The sequence below is a fragment of the Dipodomys merriami genome, unplaced genomic scaffold, assembly GCF_024711535.1.
Source record: "Dipodomys merriami isolate MVZ:Mamm:240054 unplaced genomic scaffold, mDipMer1.0.p SCAF_1, whole genome shotgun sequence".
Lineage (NCBI taxonomy): Eukaryota > Metazoa > Chordata > Mammalia > Rodentia > Heteromyidae > Dipodomys > Dipodomys merriami.
This window is the reverse complement of record NW_027202270.1, coordinates 127766247-127789870: the sequence shown is the minus strand read 5'-3', so window position 1 is coordinate 127789870 and position 23624 is coordinate 127766247. Positions and strand designations below refer to the sequence as shown.

The window sequence follows — 23624 nt, the reverse complement described above, 5'->3', positions numbered from 1 at the left end:
ATCAGATGCCATCTCAACTTGTACTACCCAATAGGTATGATAGGAGGCGTGGCCTATCAGAGACACGCCCCTCGCATCGCTCCCGCGTCCTGTGGGCGAAGCGAAGGGCGGAGTTTGTGGTGAAAGATGGCGGCCTCCTGGGCCTCGCCGATAGCGGCCGCGGCGCTCCGAGCGGTCGTTCCCTGGCGGAGGAGCAGGTACCAAGGTTGGGAGGACATCCTGAAATGGTGTTAGACTCTGCGCCCCCAGAACAAATGAGAAGCTACGGCCCACGAGGGTGGTCAGGGTTTGGCGTGGGACAATCCCGGTGGGGGTCCCCAGGCCTGAGGCGATCAAGGTGGGGGGCGGGCCTCGGGTCCCAGGTTCTCCTATTCCCCGGCCTACCCTCCTCTCTTTGACGGCAGAATCCTTCTGATCTCTCCTGGACTTCAGAGGCGCTGGGATGCATCGTCCTCCAGCTCCGAGGCCGGCGAAGAGCAAATCCGCCTCACGGACAGCTGCGTCCGGGTAGGAGATCCGACCCGAGGGCCGGGAGACCTCCTCTCACCAGCTCTTGCTTCACTTCCCTGATTTTCCCTACCTGCGTTTCAGAGGCTTCTGGAAATCACCGAAGGGTCAGAATTCCTAAGGCTGCAAGTGGAGGGAGGTGGATGCTCCGGATTCCAATACAAATTTTCACTGGATACAGTTATTAACCCCGACGACAGGCAAGGAGAAAGAGGTGGAGGAAGGGTTGTTGGGTCCCAGAGGATGTACTGGAGGGATAAAAATCGACTCCAGTTTAAGGTGTGAAGGATGATTAAAATACCCTCTTTCTCCCACTGTGAGAGGATGGTGGAGATTTGTCGTCTTGATTTTAAAAAATAACGAGGTTATTCTTTTAATACTGGAGGACATTTGGCCTGCCTAGGTCCATAAGGTAGTCAGATGAGAGTCAGGCTGATTGGATTGAGGCCCAAGTCTCTAAATATCTTCCCATATTCATCCATTCCATTGAATCCTTTCGTTTCAGAAAACAGCACCTGTTAGAGGCCATAAGGAATGTTCCACTCCCCTCTGTACTTTAGAAAAAACAGAAGTGCATCTCTGGCTTCAATAGAGTGGCATATTTTTTGGTGTTTGAGATATTCACTACTGCTTGCCCTTCTGTCTTTTCAGGGTATTTGAACAGGGTGGGGCAAAAGTGGTGGTTGACTCTGATAGCATGGCCTTCGTGAAAGGGGCTCTGGTGGACTTCAGCCAAGAACTGATCCGAAGCTCATTTCAAGTTTTGAACAATCCTCAAGCTCAGCAAGGCTGCTCCTGTGGGTCGTCATTCTCTATCAAACTTTGATGCATTGACAAGTGACCTTTAGCTTGTCACCAGTCTTACTATGTGAAGAATCTTGGATTAGCAGAATTCTACAAGTTTCCTTCTAATCATGTCCTTCTCTCAATTTTATTTTCCTTGATCCCTGAGTGTTGTGTTTTGCCACTATTATTTTCAGAATGTGAAGCTTTTTTTACCTTGGCCTAAATTCCTCCTTATCCCCTTAATACCATGCTAAGGCCAAGCTTCAAGTTAATCATTGTTGAAATCCAGTGAAAATCTTGGTTGAAATCCAGTGAATATCTGTAGAACTTCTTAGAGTCCAGAATTTGGAGTTACTTCTTTGGCCTTCAGAACTGCGTGTACATATATGTATACCTATGTATAAAACCTCATTTAAATGAAAGTCCTTACTGTGTTTTGGATTGGGTAGCTTCGATACCAGTTACCAGGCCAGAATGAATATTCAAGTAAAGCAAATTAATTTTTGTTTTTAAGCCACTGTCTTGGTGTGTAGGTGGGCTGACTCAAACTTGAGATCTTGCCTCAGCCTTCTGAGGGATTATAGGCATACACCATCACACTTGGCTCATTTCATCCTGTAGGTGGACTAACTACCTCAAACTTGAGATCATCTTGCCTCAACTTTATGAGGAATTAACAGGTATACACCATCATAACTGGCTCATTTCATCCCACTTTTTTTTGGGTCGGTTATGGGGCTTGAATTCAGGGCCTGTCCCTGAACCTTTTTGCTCAAGGTTAGTACTCTACTACTTTGAGCCACAGCTCTACTTCCAGTTTTCTGGTGGTTAATTGGAGGTGAGTCTCACAGCCTTTCTGCTCAGGCTGGCTTTGAACTGTGATCCTCAGATCTCAGCTTCTTGAGTAGCTAGGATTACATGCCATGTGTGAGCCACCAGCACCTGGCTTCATCTTATTTATTGATTGATTTAGCAGCACTGAGGTTTAAGCACAGGGCCTTGTGCTTGAGCCATATCCTTGTCACTTGAGCCATATCCTTCTAGAATGTGCTATCAACTTATCCTTATTTTCTATGCAGCCTTTTGCCATTCTCCATGTGATAGGACAGACATATTTATTGTTATACTTGTGATATGCTAGCATGCATAAAACAAAGTGTACCCCCTAGAAAATTAGACCAGACTCACTGAAAACCTGAATGACTGTCTATATATCCATACACATTTCAAGATTCTGTAGCCTTTTAACAACCAAATCCTTTGAGGATATGTTGCTTCCCTTGCCTTACGGTATAAAATGTCTCATGGATAGTAGAAAGTGATTTTTTTCTCTTTTTTACTATAGCTAATACATGGTACTGTTTGTTTTTTAACTAAAGGTCACCAGGTGAAATGCAGGGTATCCAATTAAATTTGCATTTAGGTTAAACAAATGTTAGTGTGTTAATGTTTTTAATATAAGTGTATCTTATACTATGGTGTCTCTTAGATATATATTTATTTGCCAAACCTAGCAATTCCTTTAATTTTATTTTTTTTTAATTAATTTTTTTTGTTGTTGGTCACGCGGCTTGAACACTGGGTCTGGGCACTGTCCCTGAAATCTTCAGCTCAAAGCAAGCACTCTACCACTTGAGCCACAGCACCACTTCCAGTTTTCTGGTGGTTTTATTGGAGATAAGAATCTCATGGACTTTCCTGCCCAGACTGACTTTGAACTGTGATCCTCAGATCTCAGCCTCCTGAATAACTAGGATTATAGGCATGAGCCACCAGTGCCTGGCTCTCAAGAAAATATTTTTAAATGACAAAATTTTAGAGCACTTATTTAGATATGGCACTTAAATAGGCTACACTAACAGTCATGTGGTCCTAGGTCTATATAGACCACTGTAAAAATCCACAATGAATGACCAAATAATATTTGTGAACCTACAACCAGTTGATTCTGTAAAAATTATTGGTTAGATCTGCATTTAGGAGCTTAAAAATTTGTTACAACAAAAACTTGCATTTCTGGACTTAGGGTTTAAGAAAATCTGCCATTAAAAAAATGGAAATAAGTGGGCACTGGTGGCTCACGCCTGTAATCCTAGCTACTCTGGAGGCTGAGATCTGAGGATTGGGATTTGAAGCCAGTCCACACCCACAAAGAAAAGTCCCTGTGAGACTCTTACCTCCAATTCACCACTAAAAAAATTGGAAGTGGCACTATGGCTCAAAGTGGTAGTGTGCTAGCCTTGAGCAAAAGGAGTTCAAGATGCCAGCACCCAGGACATGAGTTGAAGCCCCACTGTGGACAAAAAAAAGGAAATAGAGTAAAAACTATTTAGTAGAAACTTAACATTACAATGTTGAAATCTAGAATTTAGAGGAAATAAACTTACCATGTAACTAGAAGAAGGAAGGAGGCTTTCAGAAACCTGAGCAGATTCTTAACTCCTTTGGAAGAAGGCAGAAAGCAGCATACCAATGAAACACTTGTGTACACAGATTACTAGGACACTCAAAGTTGTTGCCTTTATCTGGGCCTAATAAGACTCCTAGCTCAGACTAAAGAGAATTTTCATGCCTATAAACCTAGCTATTTAGGAGGCTGAGATCTGAGGATCTCTTCAAAGTTGGCCTGGGCAGAAAAGTCTGAGTCCATTTCCAATTAACCAGCAAGATGCCAGATTGGATATGTGGCTCCAGTGCCAGCTAAACAAACAAGCAGTTAAACCCTGGATATTGCACCAAGAAAAGGAGAGATTCTGCTACATTTTAAATATTAGAACCTATTCTTCCAGAATATTTTTATAGGGTATTTCTTTATCATTTTGTGATATTGGGCAATGAACCCAGGGAGGCTTCATGTTTCTTAGGCATGTGCTTGATCACTTGATCTACACTCCCAATCCCTTTTCTAGAATGTTTTTGTGGTTTATTTATTTGAGTTGGTGGTTTTAAGACTCCTGAGCAAAACAAAATGACCTTTGTTGCTAAATGTACACTCCACTATATTGTAATGGTCAACTAGGTTGAAACAAGATTTTGTAGAATGCAGTAGCCTATAAGAATACCTACTGGTTTTTGAGAGGATTGAAATTCAGTGTCTAAAAAAGGCAGATTTTGGAGAAATTACCTTCACACTGAGAACAGGACAGGGGAAAATTGGATTGACATCAAGAATTATCTACTGGAGGGGAAGATTTAAGAACACAGTATGGAGGAATGACATGGGTAAGATGACTGAGCAAATTGGTTGGACCAAACATGGTAGAATTAAGATCCTTTGCAGACCTATTCTGACCAACTGTTACCTTCCTGAAAACCATAAAGGCAGGCAGACATTTTCATATTTACTCACTATAGCCCAAGAATTTAGGAAAACAAGTTCTTTAGCTTTTTTTGCTCAAGACTGGCATTCTACCACTTGAGGCACATCTTTACGTCTGGTTTTTTTGCCTGTTAATTGGATCTCAGCCTCTTGAGCATCTAGGATTACAGGTGTGAGTCACTAGCACCCAGCTCTTTCGTTAACTTCTTATGCAAGCCATTAACTGGACATTACACCTGATGTTTTTGTTACTGTATTAGTTTTTGTACTGGAGGTCAAACCCATAGGCTATACCCAAACTTTTCTTTAGCAAAAACCACACAGACAAAGAACCATAGACAAAGGAACCTTGGTTCTACTTTATGTTGATGGTTCTAAGAGGGGCATGTCCTGATCAATCAAGTTATTTTTTCATGACATGATGATAGTAACCAGTGGTATGTAAACTAGTGTTCACATACTCTTAGTTTCTTTTCTTCTTTTTTTTTTTTGTCCGATCATGGGGCTTGAACTCTGGGCCTGGGCGCTGTCCCTCAGACAGCTCTTCAGCTCAAGGCTAGCGCTCTACCACTTGAGCCACAGCGCCACTTCTGGCTTTTTTCTTTTTTGTTTATGTGGTGCTGAGGAATCGAACCCAGGGCCTCTGGCATGCAAGGCAAGCACTCTACCACTGAGCCACCTTCCCAGCCCTACTCTTAGTTTCTTTGTGTGGAGATACTGATTTCAGGATTAGGAAGAGATTTTAAAATACCTAGCTATCATTGTAAACTATATAGTCGATAAATATATTTAAAAAATTTAAGTAGTCTGGCTAGCAGTTACATTCAATTTATTTTTTCTGAATAGGTAATACATGTATAAATTTAAAAAGATAGAAAATGGGATACAGTGAAGTCTCAATATTATACCTACCTTCTGTCATCCCTCAAATTACCATTGTGGTTTTTAAAGGAATTTATGCCAATGATGTAATTCTGTAGATATGTGAAATAATATTCATGTATTAGTCTTCATTTTAATAATATTAGCAGATGAGACAATGGAAATGTATATCACTGAAGGACTGGTTAAGAAATTGTTATTCATTTAATAAAATAGTACATAGCTATACAATAGAATGAGACATTTATTTTAAATTTATTTGTTTTTGAGATAGTGTCTTGCTAGGTAGCCCAAGCTGGCCTTGAACTCAAGATCCTCCTTTGTCTCCCAAATGTTGAGATTACAGGTCTGTACCACTAAGTTGGCTGTGAGACATTTTTTTTTTTTTTTGGTCTGGTTGTGGGGCCTGAACTCTGGGCCTGGGTGCTGTCCCTCAGCTCTTCAGCTCAAGGCTAGCGCTCTACCACTTGAGCCACAGTACCACTTCTGGCTTTTTTCTTTTTGCTTATGTGGTGCTGAGGAATCGAACCCAGGGCCTCATGCATGCAAGGCAAGTGCTCTACCTCTGAGCCACCTTCCCAGCCCCTGTAAGACAATTTTTTATGCAAAAGCATAGAGTGAAAAAAAGCAAAGTACAAAATTGGCTTGCATAAAAATTTAAATAAAGAGCTGAGTACCATCTATGGTATGCCATTTGTGTTCTTAATGAAAGGAAATAGGTGTATGTACATCCAGTATGTCCATATGGATGAAGAGGAAGACATGCATTGGGTTGGAGGGAGGAGACGAGGGAGCAGCATCTATGTGGGGGAGTCATGTAAGTAATTCTCAGGATGGTGGAGTGTCAAGGATGTGGTTAACAGCTATCCACTTTCTTCTTTAGACAAATGGCATACACCTCTTTGGATAACAAGGTATGTAAAGAGTTTTGTTTGTTCCTATAGTATTTCTAATCTTTTACTATTGCCAATAATGCTTTAATAAATAACCTCTTATTTATGTCATTTCACATTTGGTGAGAGTATATCTAAAGTGAAGTTCCTAGAAGTAGATATAGAGTTAGCTGCTGTTGTAATTTTGGAAGACATTGCCATATTTTCTTCTTGAGAGGTTGTACCAGTTTATACTCCCATCAGCTAGCATGACAGTGTCTATTTACCAGTTTGTATTTTTTGTTGTTGTTGTTTGTTTTTTTGTGGTGCTAGTATCAAACTCAGGGCTTTGTGTTAGGCCAGCACTCTATTACTGAGCTACACCCAACTCTCAGTTTTGTGAGATAGGGTCTTGCTGTATAGGTCCAGGCTGGCCTAAAATCGTCAATTCTGCCTCTGCCTTTGAAGTGCTAAGACAACAGGTATATGCCTAGCAAGTTGCTTTTCCTCTCCCCTAACCTTTCTCCCATCCCTCCTCTTCCCCCACCCCGCCAGGGGCTTGAACTCTGGGGCTTGGTCGCTATTGGTAAGCTTTTGTGCTCAAGGTTAGCACTTTACCACTTGAGCCACAGCTTCACTTCCAGCTTTTTGTGGTTAATTGGAGATAAGAGTTTCATGGACTTTCCTGCATGGGCTGTCTTCAAACTGTGATCTTCAGATTTCAACCTCCTGAGTGGCTGGAATTACAGGTGTGAGCCACTGGCACCTGTATGCAAGTTGCATTTTTTAAAATTATGAATAAAAGAATATTTTCATGGGCTTAAGAATCATTTATTTTTATCTGGCAAGAACCTCAACTAGTATAGTGACCTAGAGCAAATCATTTAAGCTATCTGTGTCAAAATCTCCTAACTTGTAAATTGGGAATAAAAATAAATTGGGATGATTAAATACAATGTATGCATAGCATTCAACACAGTTCCTGGCATGTGGGAAGTATTTAATAGTTATATGATGGCTGACAACCAGAGCAGCAGGTAGGACAAATCAGATTAAATTAAGAAAGTAGTGTTCATCTCCATATCTTCAGTCACTTGTAGCCTTCTTCTACATTGCCATTCACCAGAGAAATGAGGTCAGAGTTTGCCTTTTAGTAAGAACTTTTTCCCACTTGAATACAGTCATAGGCTGTTGGCGGAGCTGGTCAGCTGGGGTTGTTACAGTCTCATCTGTAATGTTTAGATTTAGCCAACATTGTAAAGAAATTTGGTCTAATAGTAAATAAAAGCCAGAAGAGCAAAAAATGTGCATTTCTCTATTCCATTGTGATTCTGAACTCCAAGTGAGCCTGGGTTGAAGTGAGTCTCTGCTTGGAAAGCCAGAGGGGTTCTAGACTTCCATTTTCTGGAGGGGAAGGCAAGGGGGGACAGTCTTCTGAGTAGAGAGAACTACATTAGAAATCTGGCTTTCTTTGAGTAAGACCACACTAGAAAACAGACCATTTTATTCTTAGCACATCAGTTTAGCTTTTACAAAGGGAGCCTGGGAGAGATTCGTTTCCTGTAAGAAGGACTTTGGAGATGGGCAGTTTTATCTTGCTGTTGGTGGTGCACAGGAGCCATCACTGGACAGATTTTGATTATTTATTTACTCAGGTACTGAATGCTTTTTTTGAGCTTGTAAAAAGCCTTGTCTCCCCCTTTCCTATCAGCTCCCCATATTTTTATATTGCCCTCTTGCTGCTTTCTCCGGCCTTTATTCTTCTTCATTTGTGTCTATTACATTCAGCTAGCCAGTATCAGTCTTGCTTTTCTGAGATGAGGGGCTCTTCTGTCCCTCATTAGGAGCCACAGAAGTGGCTACAGGATGGAGACATGACAAAATCACAGCCCATGCTGTATTGCTTGGGCAGCAGTGATAGTTCTGAGAGGCAGCATTGGAGTCACCCCACAAATTCTCCCAAACTCCTTCTTGCTCCACAGATTCTGAAGGCTCATCCTAGGAGGGAGGCATGTAGCCCCTGTCCCGGTTATAGAATCATCATGGATCATGGCTGGAAAGGGGTGTCTGCAGTGTGAGTCCATAGCCTCACACTGTGCATATGTGTACAGCCTGAGGGATGGATATGGCTGCCTTTGATAAGCATCTCACAGTAAGGCCAGGACAGGTGGTGGGCTGGGCCTCGTGGCCAGTGGCTGAAGCATTAAAGCATTTGGTGGTGTCTGAGCCAAGCAAGGGCATGGAGGCAGTGAGGAAGCTCACAGCCAGAGGTGAAAGCACGCAAAGCTGATGGAGCTTGGCTGCAGTGCCCAGGCCTGATGTCATCATGGTGTCTTCCCAGGGAGGAAAGCGTTCTCAAGCCCCTGCCTGTAGCTGGAGGCCATTTCCAGGTAGCTTCCCACACAGACCCCTCAAACTACTCCTTGGCAGCACAATGTGGAGGGCCTGCCTCAGCCACGTAACCTGGGGAGCAATGGCAGCGGTAGGAGCCCTCTGTATTCTCACAGTGACCATGGGCACAGAGTGCAGCAGGCCCGTTCAGGTCATCACATTCATTCACATCTAAAAGAAAAGAGGGGAGAAAGCTGTAGGATGCCCTGGCCTCCGTAAGTGGAACCCCAAGTGTGACAGCCTCCTCCCCAAGCTTTGCAACTTAAGGATAGAAAGCAAGGGCAGTGAACTCATAGTATGCCCAAGACTATGCACTCATCCTTTCCCAGCGTTGTGAGACCTTGCTTTGGCTTGCTCACTCACCCCCTGGCTTGACAGGCAGCCCCACTAGAGGGCAGTAGCACATTTCCCATTTCCCTGCTTCATCATGTGCTAAACTTACCCACACATGCCATGTGGGCCGCATCTAGCTGGAAGCCCTCAAAGCAGTCGCAGGTGTAGCCTTCTTGTACGCGCACACAGCGGCCATTCTCACAGCCATTCAGGATGCCACACTCCTCTGCCTGAAGCCCTTCAAATGCAACGGGCAACTCTGCTAGAAGAGAAGTCAGACAGAGGCTGAAACTTGTGCTCAGATCTCCCCAGAACTCTTCAGTGGGTTGAGCACCTCCATGGACAAGGGACGGTCATAAATTCTCACAAAAAAATGCTACAATAAACAGCTATACTCGTGTTGTTTTAGATGGAAAGTCTAAGGTGGAAGAAGTGCTGTATTTATTAACAGTATTATTTTTTGTTTTGATTTTTGGTTTTTACTACTGAGGTTTGAACTCAGGGCTTTGCCTTGCTAGACAGGCACTCTACCACTCACTCAGCCCCCCCCCCCTTTTTTTTTTTTTTTTAATTTCTAAGGCAGATCTCATGCTTTTGCCCAGTGCTAGCCTTGGACCACAATCTACAGCCTCCAAAGGGATCTACATATCTATGTAGCTGGGATCACAAATATACACAAGCATTCCTGGTTTACTCTTTGAGGTGGGGGTCATCTCAGCAACTTTTTGCCTTGCTAGCCTTGAACCTCAACCCTCCTAAACTCTGCCTCTCCAGTAGCTGGATTATTTCAGATTGGCTTTTTTTTAAACTGGGGTAGGAGAATCACCAAAGTGAATTTTTTTTTGTTCTTTTGTTTTTGTTTTTTGTTTATTTTTGATGCTGGTCCTGGGATTTAAACTCAGGGCCTGGGTGTTGTCCCTGAGCTTTTATTCACAAGGCTGGTGCTTTACTACGTAAGGCACAGCTCTACTTCTGACTTTTTGGTGATTAACTGGAGATAAGATTCTCATGGACTTTCTTGCCCAGGCTGGCTTTAAACTGTGATTCTCAGATCTCAGCTTTCTGAGTAGCTATGATTACAGGCATGAGTCATTTGTGCCTGGCCACAATGAGCATTTGAAGTCACTATAAATCTTTACTTCACATTTCAGGTCACAGATTTGAATGTTGCATTTGCTTAGAGCAGACGTCTAGCCTCCTGCAGCCAAGTGTGCTGCTCTCTTGCTGTTAAGTCCCACAAGAACTGCTTGAGGTTGAGACAATGTCCTATATTTTTGCATCCTTGTGCTAGTTCAGCTCAGGGACTGGGTATGGTCTGAGCTGGGCATCTGGAGTTCATCCTGAGTGACTGTACTGGGCTGATGTGGTCATCATTCCCCTTTCCCATCCTTACCCTGTTGGCGACATGACTGACAGATGGAAAAGGTGAAAGGGAGACAGCTTCAGTGCCCACCTCTTCCCAAGTTCTGCAACAACACACCTGGATGACTGGCCATATAGTAGGGCTGGAGCTCAGAGGGCTGCAGAGGAGACTCAAGGACCGGTGTGGTGTCCCCCAGCTGGCTGACTATGTTGGGGAAAGGGGGCTCGGCAGCAGTGTCCTCAGGGCCCAGGTAGTTGTAGAAGGGGGCTCCTTCCTGGCCATACAGGCTGTAGTGCAGGTCATCTGGGCTGGGGCCATACTCATAACCTGGCCGGAAGTGGACCCCAGCCTCCCGCTCTGCCTCAATCCGGGCCACGTTGCACAGCTGAGCATAGACCTCTGCCAGGGAGGAGGGAGAGAGGGATCTGGGCTTCAGCTCCTGCTAGCTAAGCCTGGTGGGATAGTCACTTGGCTGTCCTCCCAGGAGAAAGGGAACACATGCAGACTGGTGCCCTCTGAAATTCCTGGCAGCACCTGCAACCCACACCTTGTCCCCAAACAACAGGGACAGAAGACTGCTCCCCTTTTTCCTTCTGAAGGTGATACCTCCCTTTCTGGATTCAGGCCCCGCCCTTCAGATGTGCCTCACCGGAGCTCCTGGGGGGGCACAAGGCACACTGCTGGCTCCAGGCCTCGCCATCCTGGCAACAGCATTCTGTGTAGGTGGTACGGTGCCCACGCAGGGGCTGGCTGCACACGTCATTGGTGACTTGCTTCCAGCAGATGTCCATGTGGATGTCATGGTCTGGGAGGTCCTCTAGTGGTCACAAGCCAGAGAGAATATGAGCCCTAGCCTAGGCCCACACCCTCTGCTGCTTTGGCCTTAGGCCACTTACCTGTGCTGCTGGTGGTGTTCACACAGCGCTGTCCACTGAGGTCCAGAGTGAGGGGTGGACTACAGAAGCAGTGGAAGGAACCCTCTGTATTCATGCACTCCCCGTTCTCACAGGCCATGTCCTGGCACTCATTGTGATCTGTGGTGGCAGGAAGGGTGGCTTAGGGCCTAGGCAGCCTTCCACAGATGGTATTCTTGGAAGGTTTTGGCTTGGTAAATGGTGCCATGGAAATAGACTCTGAGTGATCATGAAGATTTCCCCTCCCCAATGTAGCCCATCCTGGAAGACTCCTCTTGGGGATAACCAGGGCTTCCCTCACCTCAGACCTGTCTGCTGCAGTGGGCATCTTCCCCAGAAAGGGAGATTCCCAGAAAGAGTGAGACTGGCTGGCAAGGCTGGGAGTAGGAGGGGTTTGTGTCCTCACCCTGGCACTGCCTATGGGAGGCATCGTAGTGGTAACCAGGATTACACAGGCAGATGTAGCCAGGCACTGTGTTGAGGCACCGGCCATTCTGGCAGAGAGCAGGCCCAAACAGCACACACTCATCGGCATCTGCAGAAGGACAGAATGAGGTGAGGAGAAAGAGGGAAGAAGCAGGAGAAAGGAAGTGCATAGGACCAGGACTCTCAAACATGACTGGCTTATGTGTTAGGTAATTGAAACAAGTTGCTTAGGTTCACCTTGCCTTAGTTTCCTATCTCAAAAAATGTAGATAATACCACTTAACATCTTCAAGTTATCCTGAGGATTAAGAGGCACTAATAGGTATAAGGTGGTAAAAATAGTGCTTAGTACATACAAAGTGTTCAAGAAAAGCTACTTCTGGGACTAGCTTCAGGAATAAGGCACTGAGAGACTCAGTACCTGAAATGCCCTAATAGGAACATGGGCCTCCCAAAGTTAATGATTTGGTAAATGACACCAAGGAAATAAGTGCAGTACCTGGCCTGTGCGCTATAGTACCCTCACTCTGTCCATGTGCCCACATGTTGGGGAGTGAAGGTATCATATTAGTGTGTACCCTGAGGGGATAGGGAATGGAGTATGGGACACTCCAGAAGTTCTAGCAGAACTCCAGCTAAAACTCTGCAGGAGTCACCTCTGGGGTAAAAAGATAGAAGCCATTTGGGGAATCAGGGCTGGATTCAGAGCTTCTAAGGACCTGCTGGAGGTCTTGTCCACAGCCCACTCTGGCAAATGGAGTTTGGGGAGGAGGATGTCAACAAGGTTACCTGTGTACATGGTCTGTCCAAATGTCCAAGCTCCTTCCACAGGAATGTAGCCTTTACCACTGGGGCAGAGTTCACTGAATTCAACTGCATAGGAAGGCATCTTAGCTCAGACAGGGAAGGCTGTGCTTTCTCCCATTCTTTGCTTTCTTACTTTATTTTTTGAGAGGGTCTCACTATATAGCCCAGGCTGGGCCTTGAACTTTCAATCCTCATGCCTTTGCCTCCCAAGTTCTAAAATTCAGGCATGCGCTACCATGCCTGACTCCTCCCACCTTTTAAAATTGTCCTATTGCAGAGCTGACTCTTAACAGGATCTGGGGCCCTTGAGGCCTTACCTGAGTCCTCAGATGGGCAAAGATCACAGGCATCTCCCCACCTGGCACCCTGAGTGCAGCAGCACTCAGCTTGTGTGGAGTTCTGGCCCAGGATGCTGGAGCAGGGTGGATCACCATTGTGCCCGGAATAGCATTCCATGCGGATGGGGCCTGGCATGTGGTCTCCTGTGGGGGCCTCAGGGATGCTCTGAGCTGTATATGATAGATGCTCCTTATTACTGTCTGTTTATGGCCCTTAGAGGCACTCAGCCCTTGACTTTATCTTTTAACTTTAACATTTATTGTAGGATAGCAGTGTGGAAAATGCTGCCTCCTGTGTCATCTCTCTTGGAATTCTCAGCATCTCTACAAGCGAGTGCTATTATCATTTCCCTTCTACAAATGGAGAAATTGTCTCTGGAGACGCTATTAACCCCAATGCCTCTGATGCCAAACCCCTTTCTTCCCTAGTATGCCTCCTTCCTTCTTCTCCTGTGGGCTGCCCTCATTCCTAATGGGCGATATAGGCATCCCTCTGCTGCACAGAGACCCCTCCCCCTCCTCCCTTCCTTGTTCCTTGCAAGGTCCTCCCTTTATTTTTTTCACAAGTCAGTGAAGCAGCTGAGTCCTAGTCAAGCCTGGGGTGAGAGACTGAGCCTACATCTCTGGGGCAGAATGGGAGATGGGAAGGGGAAAATCTAGCTTAGAACAGATACAAGTCCTCCCTTACCCTGAAAACTTAACTAGGACTCAGATGGATTTAGTTGTCCTCTGAGACTCAGTCTAAGGTCTCTGGGGCCACTCTAAGTCAGCATTAGTGCTTCCTGGGCCTCTCTAGGCCATCATAGCCCTGCAGCTTGGACACAGCCTGGCCTGATGCAGGCCCACTGGCTCAGACTCCTCAGCCTTCCACGTTCCTTTCCTAACCTGAATCTAGTTCCTGGCCCAGTCAACTCTCAGATGTAGTGGTAGAGGGGAGGAAGCCTTTTGTAAGCCTTAGAATCATCAGACAGGGGAAGGGGTTGTAGGAGTTTCCCAGGTCTCACCTCCAGCACCCCGAGGACGACAGTGCCCCTCTTGTGCGTCATACTCCTCTAGGTCACTGGTGCAGAGGCACAGGAAGGAGCCCTCCACATTCTCACAGAGCGCAGCCCCACACACAGCCAGCATGAGCTCACACTCGTTCACATCTGCCAGGAGTGAGGACAGGCTTGTGAACAGAAAAGAGGAGGCCAAATCCCCTGCCCCTAACCCCAGCCTAGCCAGGCAGGTCCTCCTGTGCCAAGAGAACCATGTCAGGCCTTGGTAGAAAAAGCAAAAGTGGGTTTGATTTAGCAGAAAAAAAAATGGACAGAAGATTGTGGAAAGAAGAGAGGAGCTGCAGAAAAGGTCATGAAAGTAGACAAAGAGGAGTCCCTCCCTCTAGGCACATTGTCCAAACATTGGGCCTCTAGAGCCCTGAGCTGTTGTTGCATAGAGGGTGCAGTGGGGGTGTAGAAGGAGGTGCTTTCCTTCATGTACTTGCTCCCTCTGCTGGTGAGACTTTGCCATGACTCTATCAGCCCAGCAGAGAGAGATGCAAGTTGGATGGAGAGTTGAAATCTCTCTCTTCCTTAAAGCTTCCTTATCCACCTCTCTTTCGGGGGGAGCTATCTTGGAACCACATGACTAGGAATATTTTGGAAGGAGGGCCACAGGATTTCCATCCAGGAAAGTCAGGATCTGAGGAGGCGAGAGGATCCCAGGGGCTGTCCTTGGCCCAGATCATGGGTGGCCCACAGACTTCTTACCAACACAGACCAAGCCTGATGGTGATGTCTCAAAGCCCTGATCACAGAGGCAGCGGAAGGAGCCATCCGTGTTGTCACAGAAGCCGTGGCTCCCACACACAGTGTCGTTGGCACATTCGTCTATGTCTGTGGGGAAGAGAGTGTATATGATCTCCCTATTTGCTGGAAATACTGGTTTGTTAACATCACAATCAGTAAAAAGCAACTTCAACCCAGGACAAGAATGTTCAAATAGTTATATTCCTCTTCAACTTTTCTAAAGCTCTGCTGTATGGAAAATATACAAACTTCAAACAATTACACAAACAATGTCCTCAGAAGAAAACCATTTCTAGCTCAATACAGGGGAAAAACAGATGTCCCCAGCTCTTCCTCCGCCTGTCTCCCTTCTACTCACCAATGCAGTCTCCAGTCGGGGCCATGTAAAAGCCAGGTTGGCAGCTCAGAACACAGCGATAGGAGCCAGGGCTGTTCTCACACTGCCAGGCCCCACACACTGGGTTTCCGTAGTCCCCACACTCATCAATATCTGTCCCCAGGGGAGGAGACAGAGGAGACAGATGTGGTTAGGTCACTATTCTAGCCCTGTCTTGCTGTCATTATAAGGTCATGTCTAACAACTTCTGGGATCTTTTGTCCCAAATTACTGCGCTCAGTTCTATCCCAGCACACCAATTCAGGGTAGTTTCCTCAGACCCAGCGGGGTTGGTGTCTAGCAAGGGAACTGTGTATTATTTAGGAAACACTGAGTTCTTAGCCCTACGGTGGGAACTATGCCTGTTCTCAGAAGCAGACTTTTTCTTTATATGAAATGAGTTTACAATAGTAGCCTTCAGGGAGCTGTCTGCAAACCTGTCTTCTGTAATCAGTTTGAAGATTGTCTATAACTGTCTGTCCCAGAAAAAAAGGCATTGAATGTAGCTGGGCACCATTAGCTCAAGCCTATACTCCTAGCAAGAAAATGAGTATAGTTCAAAGTCTATCAGACTCTTATCTCTAATTAACCACTGTAAACCCAGGAATAGAGCCGTGACTCTAGTTATAGAGCATCAGACTTGAAAGAAAAAAAGACAACTAAGGGATAGTGCCCAGGCCCTGAGTTCAAGCACACACACATACAAAAGACAATGAACGTACACAATGTTTAATATACAGAGAGTCAATTCGGCCTTCAAAACTAGATTGTGTGTTGTGCTAGTACAGAAAGTTGTCTTTATTTTGTCAGCCTTAGATGGTCCCTGAGCCAGCAGAGGCTCAATGAATATATTGTCTGTCCTTTGGATGATTAATCTATGAAAGCACTGTTTCCCAGGAAGCTACAGTTCCTCATTTTAGGGAACTGAGGCTAGACAGAGGTGGAAGTGGACAGATATGGGCACAGCCCTGTACATCCCCCGGAGAGCTTACCGACACACTCCCCACTTTCTGGGGAGAGCTGGAAGCCAGTCTGACACATACAGTTGAAGGAGCCCTCAGTGTTGACACAGTCTCCTCCCAGACATGGGTCTGTGGCTGCACACTCATCCACATCTAGGACAGAGATGCTTGTCAGCACACCCAGCCCTGGGTTCCTTCCCTGTCAGAGTCCTGTGCAGTTTCCTCTGAAACCCAAGTGACCCAAAGGAGGGCAGAGGGTAGGACTTAGAGTAGGAAAGGGTGGTATAATCTGAAGGTAGAGTCCAGCTGGAAACCAGAGGGGGGGACAAGGGTGGCCTTGAGAGGGCATGGAGAGGATGTGTCCCTGCACAGACATCTCAGGCCCTGACGAAAGGCTCTGAGCTTCTCTGAGACTCCCTCAAGTTGCTCCTGCCCTCCCATCTTCTTATCTCTAGTGGTGCCATAAGCATTTTGTTTAATGTCAGCACTGGCATAAAAAGGAAGTCTACTGTAGACATAGCCTCTAGTGTTCTGCTTTTGACTCCTAGACATAGCCACGCTGGCCACTCACCCTGGCAGCTGGTGCCCTGCTCTGCACTGGCGAAGCCAGGTGCACAGAGACAGAAGAAGGAGCCGTGGCTGTTGAGGCATTCTCCATGAGGGGCACAGTACTCCTCCCCCACACACTCATCCACATCTGCAGGGACAAGAGAGCAGAGTGTCTCCTGGGTATCCCCACCTCCCTGGAGCCCCGGTGGGGAGACTTGGGCCACTCACCCTCACATATGGTGCCATTGGCCAGATGGAAGCCTGAGGGACAGAGGCACTGGTAGGAGCCTGGCGTGTTCTTGCATTCGCCTCCCAGACAGGTGCTCAGGGTATCTTTACACTCGTCCACATCTGCAGGGCCACAGAAGGAGGGAGGCAGCTAATGGAGGTGCCTCCAAGGACAGAACCAAGGGAGATCCAGGGATCAGGATGATGATGGATCCATCCACTTTTCCCTGTTCTCCAGTGGCCTGCACCACCCAGCAGCCCTGGTCTATAGCTAGAGCTCTGTGTCTCTATTCTGGCTGGAAGGGCTCCAATATAACAGAATTGGGAAAGAAACCAAGGAAGGAGATACAGTGAGCCTGAGATGGTAACAAAAGCTCTTTTGTTTTGTAACACTTGTCTTATTATGTAGCCCAGTCTGGGCTCCAAGGCACCATCCTCCTGTCTCAGCCTCCTGCCTGATGGGACTGCAGGCATAAACCGCCATGTCCAGCTGAGACTTGACTGAGAGAGTTGCCTACAGCTGTTCTGGTATAGGCTAGAATTCTTCCAGGACTACTACTGCTACTACTACTACTATTATTATTATCGATGTCATCATCATCATCATCATCATCATCATTATCATCATCATCATCATCATCGTCGTTGTCGTCGTCGTCGTAGTCAGTTGTATAGCTTGAACTCGGGGCCTGTGCACAGTCTCTGAGCTCTTTTGCTTGAGGCTAGCACTCTATCACTTTGAGCCACAGCTCCACTTCTGCTTTTCTGGTGGTTAATTGGAGATAAGAGTCTCAGACTTTTCTGCCTGGACTGGCTTTGAACTACAATCCTCTGATCTCAGCTTCCTACGTAGCCAGGATTACAGCTACCAGCACCTAACTCCAGGGCTATTCTTGTGAGACACGCTTGTAATAATAGATTCTAAGGCCCCTCCAGAGTCCATACCATGAGTGTACAAGAAGTGTTCCAGGAAGCCACATGCTAAACAGTCCAAATGTACATTACAGTCCATGACCCAGAAGTTCATTGTCCTCTACCCCACCAGGTCTTTAGTTGCCTTTCTGACTTTGGTTCCAGAAGGGTGAGAATGGGTGTCCCCAGCTAGCTTGCCGTAGTAGAGGAGTTCTTGTTCCCTCATGCTCCCTCTCACAGTAGGGAATGCTCTCACCTTCACAGGTGTGGCTCAGGGGGCTGGGCCGGTAGCCCCTGTCACAGTCCTTGCAGGAGAAGGAGCCGACGGTGTTAGCGCACACTCCTGTGGGACAGACTCCAGGGAAGGCGCACTCATCCAGGTCTGGGCAGACGGAGACATGGTCAGGGACCTGGGACGGCTACCCCACCTAAAGAGGGCCTCACAATACCTGTAGCCCCCCACCTGAGTTTTGATGACACCCTGAGCCCATAGGAGGGGTAGATTCTGGCTGTGGGTCTTCTATGTACATAACTCCTTCCTAGAAAACTCGCTGGGTACCTCTATCCCCAGTTCCCCTCCTGACTCTGGGACCACCTGTTCTTCCTGTCCTTAATTCTGAGTTTGGAGATTATGGCAACAGAAACTCTCCTCTAGGGCCCTGGAGCCCCTTGGGAGTAGCCCAAGGCTGGGGGACAAACTGACCTTTGGGAGCCCAGAATGTCTGTATTCTGCCCCCTCTTCCACTGCTCCCTGAGGTTACCTTCACAGGCAGTGCCATCTTCATTTATCCAGTACCCACTCTCACAGGCCGAGCAGGTAAAGGACCCTTCCGTGTTGAGGCAGAGGCCCGTGGGACACGAGGCCCGGCTGGCACACTCATCCACATCTGAAACCAGTCATTGAGCTCTGTGTAGGACTCTGCCAGGCAGGCATGGCAGAACAGTGGGAGACTGACAGGTGAACAGGGAGCAGGAAGCAGGAAGTCTTGGTAGGGGTGTGCTGAGTCAGCATGGGGAGGGATGCATGACCAGGATGGGATGTGGGTTGTGTGAAGAGGGGAAGGAGCCATAGACTGGCCTGGCCTGCGGTGGAAGGCTGCTTCAGCATTTTTGTACCTTGGCAGCCCTTCTCATCTGGAGTGATCTCATAGCCCGGCTCACAAGAACATCTAAAGGAACCTTCCAGGTTGATGCACCTTCCATGGGCACAGACCCCAGGGGTCAGACACTCGTTCACATCTGTAAAGAGAAGTCCAGTATGCAGCCCTTCATGGCAGGCTTAGCGCATCAAGGATGAGGCTGGGGAAGGGCCGTAGCTCACTCCGGGGAGGACATGAGCCATGTTCTCCCATTCCACTCAGATAGGACAAGATCCTTCCCTCATGAGCTCTCTTCAGCCCCAGTAGTAATACAGAGCACCCTGTATATATCCTTTAAAAAAAGAAGGTGGCGGTTGGTGGGGGGTACGCGTGGGGGTAGTGCAGGTCCTTCAGTCTTAGGACTGGTTTAGTCCATCCAAAGGTACTTAGAACAAGATGTCTAAGAGCCTTGTATCCCCTCATTGTGGGTCTGATTCTAGTCTCCTACCTGCCACCAAACATGTTTCCAGCCCAACAACCAGCTTCAATAGGTGAGCACACAGTGCAGAGAGAGGTCAGGCCATGCATGGGTGGCTGTGGCAATCTCCAGGGCCTGGGAACCATCTGCCCTCTCCAGACTCTCAAAGCATCTATTCAAAGCACAGCCCCTCCTGGCATCTGAATCCCTGGCCCTTCTTCCTGCGGGGGCTGAGGGGAAGGAGCGCTCCTCCTTCTGCTGACCCTCAGCCCTCTCTGGAGTGAGAAACACAACTACTGTTCAGCAAGTGGTGCTGGGTAGACAGTGCTGTTCTACAGAAGAGCAGAAGGCCTGGCTGCCAACTCTCACCACCACTCTGCCTCTGCTTAAGACCTGAAGCTTACCCCACTCCACAAGAGCCAGCCACTGAAGCCTCTGGAAACTTGGGTTGTAGTTACAGACACCCCCACCCTGGCTGATTCAGAGGGCAGAGCCCCATAACTGAACCACACCCATGTCATACCCAGTGTCATTTGGGAACCAGCTGGATCCAGAGGACAATAGCCTGCAAGCCACTTCCCTCTGCCCACTTCTGTCTCTGTGTGTGGGCTCAGCCAGCAGCCCCAAGGCCGAATAGCCCGCTCAGTGCCTTGGCAAGCAGCCCTCACCTATACAGTTTCCATTCTGGCCCCTGTAGCCATCTTCACAGGCCAGACAAGTGTAGGAGCCAGGGGAGTTGACGCATCTCCCTTCAGGGCAGGTGCCAGGGTGACGGCATTCATTGATATCTGTAAAACAACACTCTCTCCTTCAGTCATCCCTGGGAACCACAGACCATCTGTAGCTCTATGACATAGCAAATTCTTGACCCTGCCCTTAGGGTGAGGGTTGGGAAGAAATGTCAGTTTTATCATAAACAAAAACCTCGGGGAAAATGAGAGTTTCTCTCTGTTCCCAACTTTACCTCCCAAATGGAAGAACTTCAAAACGAGTCCAGTTGACTCCCCGGTTGGCTATGGTAGGCTGTGGTTAGCGGTGGGAGGTCAGAGTTCTGTTTGGTGAGTTGGACTGTCTGGGCTAGGCCTTTGCAGTTCCCTTAGTGAATGCCTAATCCTTTATAACTTGTGATCATTACTGGGATTGGATGTGCTTGGTACTGCAACCAGGTGGACTGTTGCCTTAGGCCACAGAGTAGATAACCCAGGGACTATGAGGCGAAATGAAATTTCCTTGCTCCAGGAAACAAGGACCAAGGCTGAGCTCCCAATTTTGACACAAATCTGTCTCAAGGCTGACACTGGAGAAGTGTTAGACCTTGCCTCTGGCCAAGAGGCATAGGCATATCATGAGCCTGGTTCAACCACACAGACAGATGAAGAGGGACCTCAGGAGGGAGAGTGAAGCAAGGAAAAACTATTTGCCTCAAGAGCTGAGTGCAGGGTTCTTCTTTAATGATCTGACATGTTGGAGAGACTAGCATCTAAGTTACATAGGCAGCCTGGACTAGTTAAGGAGGTTATCCTTCAGGGGCTGAACTCCAGGTCAGCGTGGGGGGAAAACATTGTATTCCTCTGCCTCAGTGTTAAGACTTCTGGTCATTAGCCAAGATGCAAAGAAAGCAGAAGGATTTATTCTTCCCAGATGGGTAACTGTCATTCTTCTGGAGCAAGTCCACCAACATATACAGGTTCAGAGAATCTGAAGTAGGAAGACCTACTCAGCACCATGGAGGAAATGCAGGAGACAAGCCAAAGGATGGACAAATAGTCTGTAAAGAGACCAAACCAGCAGCTGGCACTGCACAGCTGGACACAGACCCTAAGATGGAGGGTGAAAATGAGTCCTCCCGTAGCTTGTTTGGTCTATAGAAGTCAGAACACAACAAAAGTCTCTGTTCCAAAGGGCTGGGGTTTCTCAAGCTCAGAGCTTGACCCTGAGAAGAAGACATATTTAGACGAATATTTTGCAAGGATACTTGCAGGATTCTAGGTAATACTGGGGACATGACATAAGGCTTATCTCTGGAAACAGAACAACCACCACCCCCTAGTTGGGTTGTGGTGACACAAGATCAAACTATTCTTTTTTTTTTTTTTTGTCGGTAGTGGGGCTTGAACTCTGGGCCTAGGCGCTCTCCCTCAGCTCTTCAGCTCACGGCAAGCACTCTACCACTTGAGCTATAGCACCACTTCCAGTTTTCTGGTGGTTTATTGGAGATAGGAGTCTCACAGTCTTTCATGCCCGGGCTGGCTTTGAACCGCGATCCTCAGATCTCAGCCTCCTTAGTAGCTAGGATTACAGGCACGAGCCACCAGTGCCCAGCAAGATCAAACTATTCTAAAAGTCTCTGTAAAGGTAAGATAGAGAGAATGAGATAGAGATGAAGAGAATGAAGGATCTAGGATCTCCAGTTTTGGCCACTTAGGATACAGCATCAGCACTATGGCCTGCTGGTCCCAAAGGTACCTGGAGGAGAATGGGAAAAACCATTGGGAATGATAACTGATCCCTGCTTCAGGGGTGCAAGGGTTTGAGGATGGATAGAAACTGAAGCAAGTCCATTGTGGGAAAAAAAGAAACAAAACTCCAAGCAATCTTTGAACCCCTTTCTCACAGGGATCAGGCAATGTAGGAAGATTAGGTTTGCTAAGAAAAAAGGTTGGTCCTACCCACAATGTGCCAGGCACATCAGCTAGAGGTGGTATATGCAGTACCAGATGCTGAGGCTTTAGGATATGAGGTACACACTGAGGCTCTTTATAAAATATTCAAGTCCTGGGCTGGGAATGTGGCCTAGTGGTAGAGTGCTTGCCTAGCTGCATGAAGCCCTGGGTTTGATTCCCAGTACCACATAAACAGAAAAAGCCAGAAGAGTGCTATGGCTCAAGTATTAAGAGTGCTAGCCTTGAGCAAAAGAAGCTCAGGGACAGTGCCCAGGCCCTGAGTTCAAGCCCCAAGACTGGCCAAAACAAACAAACAAAAATTGAAGTTCTCCATTTCTGAGCTAGGGCAGGCTTGTGCCTCCTGGTCCCATGTGGTTGGGTGGGGCTGTAAGACTTGGTGGCCAAGGAGTTGTGAGCATATAATTTATAGAAGCATTCAATTAAGTGCAGTCTTCTAGAGCACTCTTCTTTTTCTTTTTTTCCATGGAGACAAGCCATACTCTAGAGTCTGGCTATTTCTTTAGCACAGTTCTAGATTACAGAAACATGGGGCAGAGCCCTCAGATGACCCTTACGAGTCAACTAGCACTGGGAAAATTATCTGTCTTGTCTGTCATTAAGGCTAGGGTTATTTGTTAAGACAATATAATCTAGTCTATACTTGAATACCACTGCTGGCTTCCCTTTTAATCCAGAGGCCCAGGAAGCAATGATTGTAAGTGACAGGTCTGGCACTAAGTGAGGGAGAGAGAGCAGAAGAGCAGAGCAGCCTCTCAGTCTCCATCTGTTAGGGAAGGGCTTTCCTGTTTAGGATTGGATATAATTTAGCCATAAGCCAAACTTATCAAAGGGCCAGATAAAGATTCTAGACACAGAGGATTCTATTACCAGATATCCTGAAGCTGGTCTACCAAGTTATTAGTATCTGGGTGGAGATTCTGTGCCTAGATGAGAGTTTGAATTTTAAACTAAGGCTATTGTTTGGTTAGTCTCAATATGATAGTTGGTGGCAGGAATGGTCTATTTATTTCTGATTCCTAGCCCATGGCTAGTACACAGCTGGCACTCAGCAACTGTTTGCTCACCAAAGAATGGGGAAATGTGCTTAAAACTTCTCCAAACATCCTCTTGGTTTAAGGCTGCAGAAGAGACCCCCAGGTTTCCATGGAAACAGATGACCAGCTCAGCTTACCATTCTATTATCCCTCTACCGGGAATGCCCTGAAGTTCCTCTGTCAGGGGTCAGTTAGCTCTGAATGAGAAGATGTTCCTCTGTTCCTTGTGAGAGCAAGGGGTGGGGGTGGCTAAGAAGTTCCAACAGAAGCTCAGGGGGACCTTGGGTATGTGTGGGTGGGGACATTGAAGGCTCTGGCAGCATGCAGAATTTGCTCCTTGTTTATGGGAACCCAGAGTCGTGGTCTGACGGAAATGCCATTGAGACTGCTACATGGGATGCTGTCCAGACCACTTAGTCTCTCACCAGAGACTTCAGGTTTCAGTGGAGAGAGTGGTTTCTTCATTGGAGAAAGAAGAAAGAGGGAGAGGAAATTGACTAGGCTCCTGGGTGATGAGTCTGTGGTTACTGATGGAAACCTGGAGAAGTGTGCAGACGACATCATTCTTTCTTTCAACAGTCTTGGTGTGTCTGCCAG

At 47.0% G+C, this 23624-nt stretch overlaps 2 protein-coding genes across 5 annotated transcripts in view; one reads left to right on the top strand and one right to left on the bottom strand.

Annotated features, from left to right (window-relative positions):
- Positions 1–88: 88 nt before the first annotated feature.
- Isca2 (iron-sulfur cluster assembly 2) lies at positions 89–2611 on the top strand. Its single transcript, XM_070030102.1, has 4 exons — positions 89–197; positions 405–507; positions 592–707; positions 1159–2611. Exons 1-4 carry the CDS (start codon positions 127–129, stop codon positions 1331–1333), a joined length of 465 nt encoding a protein of 154 aa, XP_069886203.1. The 5' UTR covers positions 89–126; the 3' UTR covers positions 1334–2611.
- A 3064-nt stretch (positions 2612–5675) lies between these two features.
- Positions 5676–23624, bottom strand: part of Ltbp2 (latent transforming growth factor beta binding protein 2) — a 102395-nt gene continuing 84446 nt past the window's right edge. For 3 of the 4 annotated variants that reach the window (XM_070030062.1, XM_070030080.1, XM_070030089.1), the window contains 18 exons: positions 19978–20097; positions 18869–18991; positions 18514–18639; positions 18009–18134; positions 16841–16963; positions 16635–16760; positions 16094–16216; positions 15084–15215; positions 14687–14812; positions 13943–14086; positions 12918–13109; positions 12583–12666; positions 11774–11902; positions 11350–11487; positions 11103–11270; positions 10571–10852; positions 9200–9352; positions 5676–8928 (listed from right to left, as the gene is read on the bottom strand). In XM_070030062.1, coding sequence (XP_069886163.1) covers positions 8783–8928; positions 9200–9352; positions 10571–10852; positions 11103–11270; positions 11350–11487; positions 11774–11902; positions 12583–12666; positions 12918–13109; positions 13943–14086; positions 14687–14812; positions 15084–15215; positions 16094–16216; positions 16635–16760; positions 16841–16963; positions 18009–18134; positions 18514–18639; positions 18869–18991; positions 19978–20097 — 2561 coding nt within the window. In that variant the 3' untranslated portion in view covers positions 5676–8782. The remainder of the gene's footprint in view (positions 8929–9199; positions 9353–10570; positions 10853–11102; positions 11271–11349; positions 11488–11773; positions 11903–12582; positions 12667–12917; positions 13110–13942; positions 14087–14686; positions 14813–15083; positions 15216–16093; positions 16217–16634; positions 16761–16840; positions 16964–18008; positions 18135–18513; positions 18640–18868; positions 18992–19977; positions 20098–23624) is intronic. The other variant, XM_070030071.1, reaches the window with a different exon arrangement.